At 38.1% G+C, this 14,942-nt stretch overlaps 1 protein-coding gene and 1 long non-coding RNA gene across 4 annotated transcripts in view; one reads left to right on the plus strand and one right to left on the minus strand.

The window, feature by feature from the left end:
- GALNTL6 (polypeptide N-acetylgalactosaminyltransferase like 6) overlaps window positions 1-2,107 on the plus strand; it is a 1,233,993-nt gene extending 1,231,886 nt beyond the window's left edge. Inside the window, exon 13 of the mRNA XM_004040637.5 lies at window positions 1,632-2,107. Within this exon, the coding sequence (XP_004040685.2) occupies window positions 1,632-1,799 (168 nt within the window). The 3' untranslated portion in view covers window positions 1,800-2,107. The remainder of the gene's footprint in view (window positions 1-1,631) is intronic.
- LOC109026440 (uncharacterized) overlaps window positions 1-14,942 on the minus strand; it is a 207,138-nt gene that overhangs the window by 78,519 nt on the left and 113,677 nt on the right. Inside the window, exons 7-9 of one of the 3 annotated variants that reach the window (XR_010133535.1) lie at window positions 10,782-10,910; window positions 9,742-9,774; window positions 1,559-1,795 (exon numbers count right to left, since the gene is read on the minus strand). This is a non-coding gene — a long non-coding RNA (uncharacterized lncRNA). Of the gene's footprint in view, window positions 1-1,558; window positions 1,796-3,016; window positions 5,782-9,741; window positions 9,775-10,781; window positions 10,911-14,942 lie in introns of those variants that run through there. The other 2 variants (XR_010133534.1, XR_010133536.1) reach the window with 2 other exon arrangements.

Here is a 14,942-nt window from a genome sequence, read left to right on the forward strand (position 1 = left end):
CTGCCTGAGGAGCCACAGCAGCGGCTGGGAGAGGAGGGCATCTGGGACAGCAAATATCTAGGACCCTCAGAAAGAAGGGCTGGCGGAGTGAGCTGCAGCCTGCATTCTCCTTCCTCCTGGAAGCTGCTTCCTCCACCCCAGAGGAGAGGGAGGAGAGAGTTTCTCAGTCTTTCCCTGGGGTCAGACACGGGTGGAATTAATGAAGCAAGATGGAAAGAAAATGGCAAGGAGATCTCAGGAGCCCTCTTTGTGTAAGGAAAGTAAAATCCACAATAAACTCAGGAAACTCATAAAGAGAGCAGAAGAGAATAGCAAGCCTTTGTATTAGGCACTGCTCTTTGTTTACACTGAAAATAGAAACAGGCAAACTAAATTGCCTGCAGGTTGCCTTTCTCCTTCCTTATTCTTTCTTCCTTCATGCAGTGCTTAACTATGCAAACATCCGGATCCTAAAAGGACATTAAATATTGGTTGATGGAGTCTTAAAATCCAGGAGCAACCCAGAAATGTTTACAAAGGGTGCCTGAGAAACTCCTAATTCTAAAAGCATTGCAAGTTTAGTATTCCTCAGATAAAGGTAACCAGAGCCTGTAAACCTTCCCTAAACTAAATAATAAAACATTACTTGATCTTAAAATATAAGCAGGGATTTGGGGATGTTTTCTTGTATTACTGGCATTATAGACAACATTAGAGGTAAAATTTATTACTAGTTAGGAAATTTTTCTTTTAGCATTACCTTTTCCCCACTTAACACAATTAAAAGGGGGTGTGTGTTAACAGAGCTTGTTCAGATAATGAGCTTGCTCACTACTTAAACTTTCTGTCCTCGTGGTATATTTTCATTCACTGGGCTGTTATCTGCATCATATACCTGGGGGCTTTTTTAAAATGAATGTTGCCTCCTCCGTTTTGGAGAAAGCAATGAGAACAGCAGCACTGGAACACCTGCATTATATCAATAAAGGGATTGAGAGGAGACTGAAGCTCAAGAACTAGCAAATTTGAATTTGTACATTCAGCTATTGCCTGTGTGTCCCTTGTCCCAAACTCATATTCATCTTCTGAAAAGGGCAGCTGAGAACCCAGCACTTTTGACTGCTGCTTTTTTTTTCTTTCGTATTTCTCTTTCCCATTAGAGATTCAATGTGAGGGAATTATGACTCTTCTAGTCATTGTGTGTGCGTGTGAGCAGGGGGTATTATTTACTGTGGACTAAAATACAATTTTTTGTGTATGTGTTTCTTCCCAGATAGCTACATTATTGGCTACTTGACAAGCAACCCCATATACTTATTATTTTCAAAATCTAAGCAGATAGCAAAAAGCTCACCACAGAGCAGAAAATGAATGGATTGCTTTTTTAAAAGAAGTGGATGATTGAATGAATAAATACATTTATTGTCTCTAATTGAACCTGCTTGTAGGCCCTACATAGTGCCAATACAGCCTACAAATTCGCATTCCACATGGGCAACTCCACCTGCTATTGTTTGATTTGGGAGCTGTTCTATTTACACAATGAATGTATACTGAAATATAAACAGAAATATCTTACTTCTGTATATTTTGGGTTGTAACCATTCACCACGTATTACAACAGTCTTTTCTTTTCTTCCTCACTCCTCCAGGACAGAACATTATTCCATCCTGTAAGCAACAGCTGCATGGATTGCAACCCCGCAGAGAAGAAGATTTTCATGGCCAGATGTGACCCTCTCTCTGAGACTCAGCAGTGGATTTTTGAACACATTAATATGACTGTTTTAGAAAAATTTAACCAGCATGCCAACTCCTAGAAAGAAGAAAGGAAGAAAGAGTGATTACCTACAGGTTATAAATTAAATTTTAGCCAGCATGTGGGTCGAAGGAGTCAGGAATAACATTTCCTCGATCCAGGAAGGCTGGTTTAAAAATTTGTAAATGCCATGTCAAAGTAGGTTGTTTTGAAGAACTTCCTGCATCTGAAGAACTTGGCTGAGAATCTCACCAGCTGCTTCTGAGAACTCGAGACTAGCAGTTCCCTTGCTGGCCAAGGGCAAAGATAATTTAGGGACTTTTCAAAACAACTGCTGAGCTAATAAATCCTAGCATTTCTCAGGTCAAATCCTGCAGTAGTGAGTAGCTATGAATGGATCCTATTAACTGGGTGGGAGGGGGGTGAAAATGGAGTGCATGACTGCTCTGACAACCTGAGGATATCACAGGTTTGGAACTAGCCAAGCTTAAGGGGTGAGCTGTACTCTTTGGTGCCATTCTCTGACTAAGAATGGGTTCAGCAGGTTTAACCCTTAAAAGTGCTGCAGATGATTTCAGAGTGCTCATACTATTCTGTTTTTTTATTTTTATTTTTAAATGAGGGTGCAATATCTAACGTAAGACTTAAATTACATAATGAAATGGACATCCAGTGTTCCCATTCTTTCGTTTATATTTGCCATTTTTTTCAGAGCAAAGTTTCTTATTTATGAAAGTTCATGCTCCATGAATCCACTGAATTTCTAATTCAGTGCCCTTCTATGAATCCAGTTAAAAACAAAAGCAAAAGCAAAAATCTATGCTATCAAGTTACTCCAAAGAAGGATTTCACAGAAGCAGCAAAACCATATAAGATTTAGGAGAGGGACTTCCCTGGGAAATCTATTTTTACTTTTCTATTATTTTTAAAATCTTAAAAGTCTGATATTTGTCCAGTCATAATTTTTATTAAGCAAGGAAATGGAGTGAGGTTGATGTAATTTGTTTAGGAGATTCTTAAACCCAAATAAATCTACACTCCAAGTGATATGTGAAAATGGCTTAGTTCACTTCAATTCTGTTTAGTCAGTGGTGGGAGCTTAGAAGTGGTTTTATTTGTTCGTTTGTTTGGGTTTTGCTTTTGTTTTTTATTTTTTTCTTATTGTTGTTCTTTTGTAGTGTTGAATTAATGATGTTCTTTTATTTGGAAGCTCATAAAAGGAATTACCATTAATAAAGTGTTTCTGACACCATTTTCTGTTAATGGGACAATATTTCGGGGATGAAGAAAGGAATGCTCCAACAACTAAATGGAACACTTAATCCTTAAAGCAATTTTTTACTGTTCAATAATATCACGTTGGGGGAAGAAAATACAGGTATCAAGGTGGTTCTTGGGAAAAAAGAATCATGTTTATTATACATCTCTCAAGTTTTTTTGGTATAAAAATGTTTTAACTTTGCTTTCTTTTTGTTTTTTGTTTGAAGTTGGTTTTCCTGTTAATAAAAATTTATATAACATCTTGGATCTAGAGCATTAAATTTTAGAATTGGGAGGACTCCTAGGATCCAGTCCCTTTACTTCTTCAGATGAATCACAAAAGCCCAGAAAGGCCCAACTCCTGGCAAGGCTGATGTCTTCTGAGCCCTATTCCTGTGTTTTTTATCTTGTACTGTGTTGCCTCACTCTTACGCAAGCTGGTTCTGGATATTACTGTGATTTAACTTGAGATTTTCAGTCACTAGTTGAGAATACTATGCCTCCCTGGGGATACCCACTAAAGTAATATTCACACTCAAAAACTTTAATACAGTACATGAAGCCTCTTCTTATACATGTTCATGATTTTGTTATCTCCCTGAAACTTAATGAAAATGTCTAGTTAAACAACCAGGCTATAGTTGGGGAAGAGTTATTTCATTATCTTTACTGATTTTTCAAGCATTCTTTTGAAGAGCTATTTTTTTTCTTTTTCTTTTTGATTATACTTTAAGTTCTGGGATACATGTGGAGAATGTGCAGGTTTGTTACATAAGTATACACATGCCATGGTAGTTCGCTGCACCCATCAACTCCTCATCTACATTAGGTACTTCTCCTAATGCTTTCCTTCCCCTAGTCCCCCACCCACTGACAGACCCCAGTGTGTGATGTTCCCCCAGTGTATGATGTTCCCCTCCCTGTGTCCATGTGTTCTCATTGTTCAGCTCCCACTTATGAGTGAGAATATATGGTGTTTGGTTTTCTGTTCCTGTGTTAGTTTGCTGAGAATGATGGTTTCCAGCTTCATCCATGTCCCTGCAAAGGACATGAACTCATCCTTTTTTATGGCTGCATAGTATTCCATGGTGTATATGTGCCACATTTTCTTTATCCAGTCTATCATTGATGGGCATTTGGATTGGTTCCAAGTCTTTGCTATTGCAAACAGTGCTGCAATAAAAGTATGTGTGCATGTGTCTTTATAGTAGAATGATTTCTAATCCTTTGGGTATATACCCACTAATGGAATTGCTGGGTCAAATGGTATTTCCAGTTCTAGATCCTTGGGGAAACGCCACACTGTCTTCCACAATGGTTGAACTAATTTACACTCCCACCACCAGTGTAAAATTGTTCCTATTTCTCCACATCCTCTCCAGCATCTGTTGTTTCCTGACTTTTTAATGATCGCCATTCTAACTGGTGTGAGATGTTATCTCATTGTGGTTTTGATTTGCATTTCTCTAACGACCAGTGATGATGAGCTTTTTTTCATATGTTTGTTGGCTGCATAAATGTCTCCTTTTGAGAGTTGTCTGTTCATATCCTTTGCCCACTTTTTGATGGGGTCATTTTTTTGTTGTAAATTTGTTTAAGTTCTTTGTAGATTCTGGATATTAGCCCTTTGTCAGATAGATGGATTGCAAAAATGTTCTCCCATTCTGTAGGTTGCCTGTTCACTCTGATGATAGTTCATTTTGCTGTGCAGAAGCTCTTTAGTTTAATTAGATCCCATTTGTCAATTTTGGCTTTTGTTGCCATTGCTTTAATGTTTTAGTCATGAAGTCTTTGCCCATGCCTATGTCCTGAATGGCATTGCTTAGGTTTTCTTCTAAGGTTTTTATGGTTTTGGGTCTTATGTTTAAGTCTTTAATACATCTTGAGTTAATTTTTGTACAAGGTGTAATGAAGGAGTCCAGTTTCAGTTTTCTGCATATGGCTAGCCAGTTTTCCCAACACCATTTATTAAATAGGGAGTCTTTTCTCCATTGCTTGTTTTTGTCAGGTTTGTCAAAGATCAGATGGTTGTAGATGTGTGGCTTTATTTCTGAGGCCTCTATTCTCCTCCGTTGGTCTACATATCTGTTTTCGTACCAGTACCATGCTGTTTTGGTTACTGTAGCCTTGTAGCATAGTTTGAAGTCAGGTAGCATGAAGTCCTTCACATCCCTTTGTAAGTTGTATTCCTAGGCATTTTATTTTCTTTGTAGTAATTGTGAATGGGAGTTCACTCATGATTTGGCTCTCTATTAGTGGTGTATAGGAATGCCTGTGATTTTTGCACATTGATTTTGTATCCTGAGACTTTGCTGAAGTTGCTTATCAGCTTAAGGAGTTTTTGGGCTGAGACAATGGGGTTTTCTGAATATACAATCATGTCATCTGCAAACAGAGATAATTTGACTCCCTGTCTTCCTATTTGAATACCCTTTATTTCTTTCTCTTGCCCAATTGCCCTGGCCAGAACTTCCAATAATAATTTGAATAGGAGTGGTGAGAGGACATCCTTGTCTTGTGCCAGTTTTCAAAGGGAATGCTTCCAGCTTTTGCCCATTGAGTATGATATTGGCTGTGGGTTTGTCATAAATTTGAAGAGCTATTTTTTTAACCTTCTGTCACAGAGATATTTTGTATAGGTCAAGAGATCTCGAAGCATTCAAGAAGCATACTGGAGAAAATCAATAGTGAGAAATTAACCTGTGTGTTGAGCAATTCCAGAGAGTGAATGAAGATTTATCTCAAGTGTTCAGACAGCAATCCTGTTGTAGAATTAGATGATCCTATAAAAATTCACATTATGTCATTAAACAGCTGACTGCTATTTACAGTTCTATGAAAGAGACAACCCTGGGTTCTGCACCCTGCAAAGCTCAGATTCGCAATGATCTTGTAGGATGCTATAATCATGGAAAGCTAGCCGTAACATGTTTGGCTCCGTCCTTTGAGAAAGCCTGAATATATTGCATTATTTTGGTGTGACACACAGAGGTCAACCAAGATTGGTCTCTTGATCTCTGAATAAAATAATGTAATATTTTGGGGCCTATTTGAGGGTGGAAGGTGAGAAGAGGGAGAGGATCAAGAAAAATAACTTACTGGTACTGGGCTTAATACCTGGGTGATGAAATAATCTGTACAACAAATCGCCATGACACAAGTTTACTAATATAACAAACCTGCACATGCACTCCTGAACTTAAAAGTTTTAAAAAATTAAATTAAAATTTTTAAAAGTAATATAAAAAATTAATTTTTTAAAAGTAATATAAAAAATTAATTTTTTAAATGTAATATAAAAAATTAATTTTTTAAATGTAATATAAAAAATTAATTTTTAAATGTAATATAAAAATTAATTTTTTAAATGTAATATAAAAAATAATTTTTTAAATTAAGGAATGCTTGAGACATTGAGGCCAAAATTAAAACTCTAAACTGTCAAGCAACTGTTAAATGTGTGCAAATAGGAAACAAATAGAATGAAATGAAGCCTCGAGAACCTACCCCTAAGCCAAAGGGCACAACATTGCTAATAAGCACATCTGAGGAGGCATTTCCACTCCACTGAAGGTTAAGACTCTGTCTACCCAAAGCACTGCTACTACCATGCTGAAAAGTAGAAAACTATGTATGTTGGTATGTTTATTTAACAAAGGGGACTGAACAATCCTCAGAAAGACTCTCTTTCCTGGAAATAACATGATTTGAAAATTGGACAGTAGGCCAGGCACATGGGTCACACTTGTAATCTCAGCACTTTGGGAGGCCGAGGCGGACGGATCACGAGGTCAAGAGATCGAGGCCATCCTGGCCAACATGGTGAAACCCCGTCTCTACTAAAAATACAAAAATTAGCTGGGCATGGTGGTGTGCACCTGTAGTCCCAGCTACTAGGGAGGCTGAAGCAGGAGAATCATTTGAACCCAGGAGGCAGAGGTTGCAGTGAGCCGAGATCGTGCCACTGCATTCCAGCCTGGCGACAGAGCAAGACTCTGTCTCAAAAAAATAATAATAATAAATAAAAATAAATTGGACAGTAGAGTACTGACCTACCCTTTTATCAGAATGGGAGGAAAAATCATAATCTGGCCTTGGAAATTGCTACTTCTCCATCATAAGACATGGTTTTGCCAGAATAATTAATTTTTAAAATCTTTTTTATGTATTTACAAAGAAAAAGCTGTGTTTTAAAGCAATCATGAACTAAATGTAGGACTTACACTTTTTTCAAGGCTGGATTAATACCCTGGCAATAGCAATGTATTGGCTTCTATGTCCACTGGTATTTACTTAAAAACATTAATATGATCACATAACTGTTTTTAAAAGTATTCACTATATCAGAAGCCTCAGGAAGTAATGCAAGTTCCAGAATTGCTTTATGAATTGATAACCTAAAACTTTATGCAATAAATGAATAACAGAAAATGAAAATGGACCTACAAGCAATGAAAGAGTGTGTTAGGCCCGTTCTTCTCATGTTTCTTGGAAAACATGAAACCCATGCCAACACTTGACATCATTTCCTTTAGGAGCAATGTTTTAAAAGAAGCCAAATATAAATAAGTAAATACCTATTAATATTTTGTGCTTCTTCCTCTCAGATGAAAAACTTTTATTTCAATCTTTTTATAAATATCTCCATAAGGAAATAGTAAGAAAGAATGCTTTCTTGGAAAAATAAGCTCTATGAAGTTTATGGCTGACCTATCAAAAGAGTTAGCGCCCCAGGCACAGTGGCTCACACCTATAATCCCAGCACTGTGGGAAGCCAAGGTGGGAAGATCACTTGAGCCCAGGAGTTCAAGATCAGCCTGGGCAACATAATGAAACCTCGCCTCTACAAAAAATAAAAAAAATTAGCTGGGTGTCATAACACATGCCTATAATCCCAGCTACTGGGGAGGCTGAGGCGGGAGGATCACTTGAGCCCAGAAGGTTGAGGCTGCAGTGAGCCATGATCGCACCACTGCACTCCAGCCTAGGTGACAGAGTGAGATCCTGTCTTTAAAAAAAAAAAAAAAAAATTCAATCACACTTTGATTACAAAGCTGGCTATCCAGCAGTCATAGAGGGCCCCACCTGCCACTGTGGGACATTCCTGGCCCAGGATATCACACACCTAAGGACTCAGAAGAAAGTTGATGATAAGGCTATGCCAGATGTGCCTTTGACTTCTTGTCTTACTGCAGAATCTCCCCCAGAACTAGGCAGTTCTCCTGACCCTCCCCTGAAGAAGAGTGCTAGGTTATATTTTTTCAGAATTTAGAATCATCCTAACAATATGACATTGTGAACATTGATTTATCCCTAAAAACTCATTTAGTAAAATGTCTTTAGGCTTGTTACCCTGGCAGGATTATGAGGCTGCAATGCGCTTCCAAAAACACATGCTGGAGATATGCTGGAAATAAAGCATTTCTTATAAATCATGAGAAAGAATGCCTCAAAGTGAAAATATTTTTAAGTGATTCCCTATGATTCTGGGAGTACATATAAATGGAGATAAGTAAATTGTATCTCTCAACATGGGGCATGCTTCATTCTCTCCCTTCACCTCATCGACCAGTCCTGCTCCTGCCATCATTCCTCTCAGATGACACCACCAACTGTAATTACTCTCCATGTGTGAAACGGAGGCTGAGGACACTAAAGCATGACAAGTGGCCAGTCTTTCCCGCACTGCCGACATTGGAAGATTGCTCTTTGATTTATGTCTATAGCCTTTGCTTGCAGAACTGGGAGCTGTTTGCAACTCTATTTGGTAGACTTGACATTGACCTGAAGCTTTTATTCATAGTCACTCATCTCTGAGCTTGACATACCAGCCTGGTGTGTCTGGTACTGCAGCCTCTTGGCAGACAACAGCTCAGGCACATGTTTGATGCTTCACTTCAGAGAAACCTGGAAACATTTCTTCCATCCCTGCTGCCTGAAGTTGCCTGCTTCTTCCCAAAGCACAATAGCTTCCTGGGCTTTCCACAGGCCTCTGCTGTCCTTCTTTGCTCATTCCAACGTGGTTCTCCAACTGACCTCAGTACAGAAAGGCTGGTTATATTTCAGAATCTTTTTGCCGATGAGTTTATTCTGACTTTACTCACCTTGAGGGGGCTATTCATAACTAAACAGCTTAGGTGCTGGGTTTACCTATGTTACTTTATGCGTATGCTTTTTGTCCTGTGTGATTTTGAATAATGCCCCTTTTACTGTTTTTTTTATTTTAATTTTTACTTTTATTATTTTTGAGAGGGAGTCTTGCTCTGTCACGCAGGCTGGAGAGAAGTGGTGCAATCTTGGCTGACTGCAGCCTCTGCCTCCCAGGTTCAAGCAATTCTTGTGCCTCAGCCTCCCGAGTAGCTGGAATTACAGGCATGTGCCACCACGCTTCACTAATTTTTACATTTTTGGTAGAGACATGGTCTCACCATGTTGACCAGGCTAGTCTCGAATTCCTGACCCCAAGTGATCCACCTCCCTTGGCCTCCCAAAGTGCTGGGATTACAGACCTGAGTCACTGCATGCCAGCCTGTTTTTATTTTTTAGAGACAGGGTCTTGCTCTGTCGCCCAGGCTGGAGTGCAGTGGTACAATCTTAGTTCACTGCAACCTCAAACTCCAGGGCTCGGGTGATCTTCTCGCCTTGGCTTCCCAAAGTGCTGGGGTTACAGGTGCGCACCACCATGCCTGGCCCCCTTTTACTCTTAAAAGTGTTCTAGTTTCAGTAACAAATTAAATACTCACCCTATTTATAATCCACGTGCCTGTTTATAATTCCTGTAGGAAAAGAAAATGTATTTTGCTTATTAAGGCTTACAGTCTACAAGAAATCAACGCGACTTATTCCTTCCCTTCAAACAGGACCAGACCAAAATCAGCTTCTTGATGACTGTGTATTGCATTCACACGGGTCTTTACAAGTTACTTAATGAAAGCTTTGTAATCAAGAGTTCTATATCCACCTAAATCTCTTTGCTGAATGAAGTCTAATTTAAATGATTTTTTCATAATTTAAAAAATTTATTTGAAATCAATGCAGTCATTTTATATTTTTCCAAGCTCAAAACAGTAGATCGCCAACATGGCCTATTAACCACACTATTAATTCTCAATATTATGGTAAGGTGTAGATAGATAGATGATAGATAGATAGATAGATGGTAGATAGATGATGGGTGGACATGCTATTTGCATTATTGCTTTTGTTTTTCTAAGCAATTTTATATGTATTATCTCACTCCACACTTATAACAATCTCTGGTGTAGATAATATTATAATCCTCATAAAAAAACTGAAGGACTCAGAGTTAAGGGGCTTGCAAGGGGCTAGCAAGTTAACAGCAGAATCAGGACTAGATAGATTCAGGCCTTCTAATATGTAGACCTCTGTTCCTTCCATTCTCCATGGTAGTTTATACCTCACTACAGGGTCATTCACCCAGAGCAAAGCCCATATGAGTTGTATGGAGGTACCTCAAAATAGCAAGATCACTCATTCCTTAGGGACTTCTGTTTTTAACCCCTTTAATTATGTTTGTTCTTCTCTGTACCTGTGTGTTTTTGTTGATTTTCCCACAAGCTTATTAAAGTAAGAACTGAATCCAGGATTAGTCCTTCTTAATGAGATTTCTAAGGTACTTTTAAGAAAAGAAGTGATCTATTAAAGCTATTTGCATAGCTCTAGATGACAAATCCAAAAGCAAATACTGTGTTCTTGGTAATTATCAATGGGTTCAGTCCTCAGGGAGAGGAAAACAGTCATTAAGCAAAGAATTTGCACTCACTTCGCAGTAAGACTCCAAGCTGACCTTCTTTTAATAGTCTTATTTCTGAAAAGTTGTCAGGCACATTTCTTAGCCATCTGAGACTCTCTGTCTGCACTGATGTGAATTCTCTCTGGCAGTTTTTCTCTTCTGAGGGTACAAGTTAAACATGTGTATTACTAGGCATTTTGGTCCGTTTGGGCTGCTTTAACAAAATATCATACACTGGGTAACTTACAGATAATAGGAATGTATTTCTTACAGTTCTGGAGGCTGGGAAGTCCAAGATGGAGGAGCAGGCAGATTCAGTGTCTGCTGAGGCCCCAGTTTCTGGTTTAAATAAAGATCACATCTTCTCACTGCAGCCTCACATAGTGAAAGGGGCAAGGGAGCTCTCAGGGGCCTCTTTCTTAAGGGCACTAATCCCAATTATGAAAGCTCTGCCTTCATGACCTCATCACTTCCTAAAAGGTCTCCCTCCTAATACCATCACTGTGGAGGTCAGGATTTCAATATATACATTTGGGGGGTAGGGACACAAACATTTAGAATATAGCACCAGGTCTTACCCCAAATCTACTATATCAGAATTTCTGGGTTAGGCCACTAGATACAGAAAATTCTATTATCAAAGAGATAAATAATTGCTTTGTGCCCCAGTTCCTAATTTCCTACCACTAGCAAATCCAAGTTAATTCTCTGACATGGTTGTTCACAAATAAACACTGCAGATGTCTGGAAGAATGATCAGTTGTAATCTGAAGCTATTATAAATTTGCATTGAGAGAAACATGCCTAAGAACATTTTATTTCAAAAATCCTCTGGCTTTTGTTAGGTCAGTGATTACTGAACCTTAGTGTTTAAACACCTGGAGGTAATGTTAAAACACAGATTGCTGGGCCACCCCTTAGTGATGGAAATAAGGCTCAAGAATTTACATTTCCAACATGTTGCTAGATGATGCTGATGCCGATGGTCCACATTTGGACCACATTTGGAGTCCACATTTTGAAAGCTATTGGTTCAGACCAATGGTCTCACCACTTCGAAAATATCTTCTTAAAGATAATTTTGTTAACGTTGCATGTGTTTAGAAAGCTTAGTTATATTTAAGAGGCATCTATTGGAAATGATAAAACCCCAACACACTCAAAATTCAAACAAGCGTTAATTTAATCCAATAAATATTTATAGCTGGAAGAAAGTTTCTCCTATAAATTCTTTAAAGCAGGATCACAGAATTTGAAGACCAAGAATAGGCAGTATTATGGTATCACAGTAAATATCTTTTCAATCACTTAAATTTCTCAATTAAAGTATAACAAATACATCAAGACCCCTACTTGAAGTGCCTGGTATTGAGTCTCACATTAATAATTTGATATTATTGTCCCTTTCTCTAAATTCCTAGTGAACTTCATTCTACTGTAGAATAGAACTGAAAATCAAAAGAAGGCATAGCATGGTGAACTGATTTACTCAACATTGTTTTTCAGTGTATTAGTCCTTCTGCCCCCAAACCATGCTTTTTCTCAAGTTTTGTCTTGGGAAAGGAAACATTAATTTCTGATGGCAAATAACCAGCCAAGATAATTTCAAATACATTGTGTAAATACAGTTGAGCTATGGTTCCCCCCATCTTTGAAAAAATGCTACAAGTTTAATTAAAAGTCTTTTAAGTGTAACAATATCTCACTATGCTCAACTCAGTTCACTAACTTTGTTAGAAAAAAGTTGCAGAAGGTAAGGAAAAGCTTAGAATTTCTGCTGTTTTAACTGTGGTTCTCTCAGATTTGTAACTTTCTTTTCATTGAAAATAAACACTAAGACCTTCTTTAATGGTCATTTCTACCTCATCCTCTGTCTTCAGAAATAAAAGGTAATTTAATTTTTTTCTTTTCAGTTTATTTAAATTTCAGCCTATAATGGCACACAGAGTAAATCCTCCACATTATTTTTTTCCAAATATTTTTCTGTTATTTTTGTGTATACTAAGGATGCATGAAAGAGAATGTATGGGAAAGGGTGTTTCACTTTACTGATGTTTGCTATTCAAATCTCTACCACCCAGAAAATTGTTTGTTATGTAATTTATAGTGTGGTTTTGCACCAATAATCCAAGCCATGTGTTCAGATTTTATGGTGAAAAAAAAAATGCAGCAGATGCAAAATATCCTATTAGGGTCAAAACCTAGACAGTGCATCTCAAATCAAAAGGATAAAATTAGATGATCAGGACTTTCAGTTTTTGTTAAAGATAAAGGGAGTATTGAGGGCCTGTCCAACACTCCCTATTCTAGTAAAGAATGGATGAAAGGAGGTGGGAAAGTGTCTATGGGTGGGATTGGGAGAGAGAAAGAAACAGCCATGCTTTATTGCTTAAGACAATTTTTTTAATGTCCTAGAGGAAGCAGCAGGGAAGTGTCAGAGTGACTGAGATGTCAAAGAAATAATCTCACAAAAGAAATGCTGCATTTGAAGCAAGGAGCCGCTTCTCATTAATGTCTACCCGCTAGCAAATGGTTAGGGTCAGAAACATGTACATTCTCCAAAACTGCCTTCAGTTGGAAGACAAGGATATATATATATATATATAAAAAAAAGGAGCTCAAACAAGTATTAAATAACTCTGCAGAGTCAGCCATTGAAATGTTTAAAATAAAACAATCTTTGGGGCAATTCATCTGGATAATAAACGCCTCTGCTTGAAAAAGCGTCTGGAGTTGAGGTTCTTTTATTGTGAACGACAGGAAGGACTTAACTGGAGGAAAGCTAATGACCTTGTTTCTACATTCCTCAGACATCAGTCGTCTGCCAGAAAATCGCCTATGAGGTTGAGGCAGTGACGGTTTAAAATGGCCAGGGAGAAAGCCTACAGAGAAAATGAGCTGCAGCTTCAGTGGCAGTTTCTAAAAATGTTGGTGAATATTTCCGCTATGGAGCAAAGCAACACACGTTCCACTATCTGCTACCAGAGCTAAGCCGCTGGCCAAGATGCAAAGCTCTTTGAGAAATTATTCTTTCTGTTTTAAAAAATTCTTTTCTATTTCCATCAACCCCGAGTAAACTTCCTCCAAGAAAGTTAAAACATCAGATGAGTGAAAATCCTCTGGTAAGAAAATCAAAGGATCTTTCTTGTTGGAGTAAAGAGAAATGTTAGAACGGGAAAATCCCCAGTCTTCCCTCATATGGTACTTTGTGTGTCTCTTCTCCCAAACTAGGATAACTGTTTCAGGCAACGTCAGCAGCTTGGTCTTTTGCTCTGAGGGTGCAACATTCTCTCTAGATTTATTTCAATAAATGTTTGTTGAACTCACAAGAGTGAGTTTTTGCATTAGACTAAAAAGTATATGCAGCTAGGGAAAAACGTCTGGTTAGTTGTCAAAAAACGACTGCTACAGTCTTTCTTTCACATTGGAAATTGGACAAATACTCAATCCCTTTAGACTTTCTTAGGATTGTGTGAAATATGATAATAAACATGAAATTGCTTCATAACTTGCAAAGCAAAATGTAAATGAAAGAGTTTAGTATTTAATGAAACCCTGTCCTCCAGCAGCCTATAGTCTAGCAAAGTACTTCTTAGGTAGGGTGGCCATATTATTTATTGTGCAACCAGATAATTTTTTAGAGTGAAATGAGGTGTTACTTGTAATTACAGAGGAAAAGCAGATGCAAATAAGGACTGATTTTCTTCTTAAAGACATTAAACAAAATACTCGTGGACAATATGAAATATTAAAATAGAACCCACAGTCAACAAGTAGGGATTCACAAAGTAGGTTTGGGTTTGAGTACTTGGATTACTTATTGAAAAGTCCTAGGCCAGGCATGGTGGCTTATGCCTGTAATCCCAGTACTTTGGGAGGCCAAGGCAGGCAGATCACCTGAGGTCATGTTTGAGACCAGCCTGGCCAACATGGTGAAATTCCGTCTCTACTAAAAATACAAAAATTAGCTAGGCATGGTGGCGGGCACCTGTAATCCCACCTAGTTGGGAGGCTAAGGCAGGAGAATCACTTGAACCCTGGAGGCAGAGGTTGCAGTGAGTTAAGATCACACCATTGCACTCCAGCCTGGGCAACAAGAGTGAAATTCTGTCTCAAAAAAAAAAAAAAAAGAAAAGAAAAGAAAACGAAAAATCCTTTGAAATAATTTAGGCAACGTGGTTCTATTTTACT

The sequence above is a fragment of the Gorilla gorilla genome, chromosome 3 (genome assembly GCF_029281585.2).
Source record: "Gorilla gorilla gorilla isolate KB3781 chromosome 3, NHGRI_mGorGor1-v2.1_pri, whole genome shotgun sequence".
NCBI classification, from domain to species: Eukaryota; Metazoa; Chordata; class Mammalia; order Primates; family Hominidae; genus Gorilla; species Gorilla gorilla.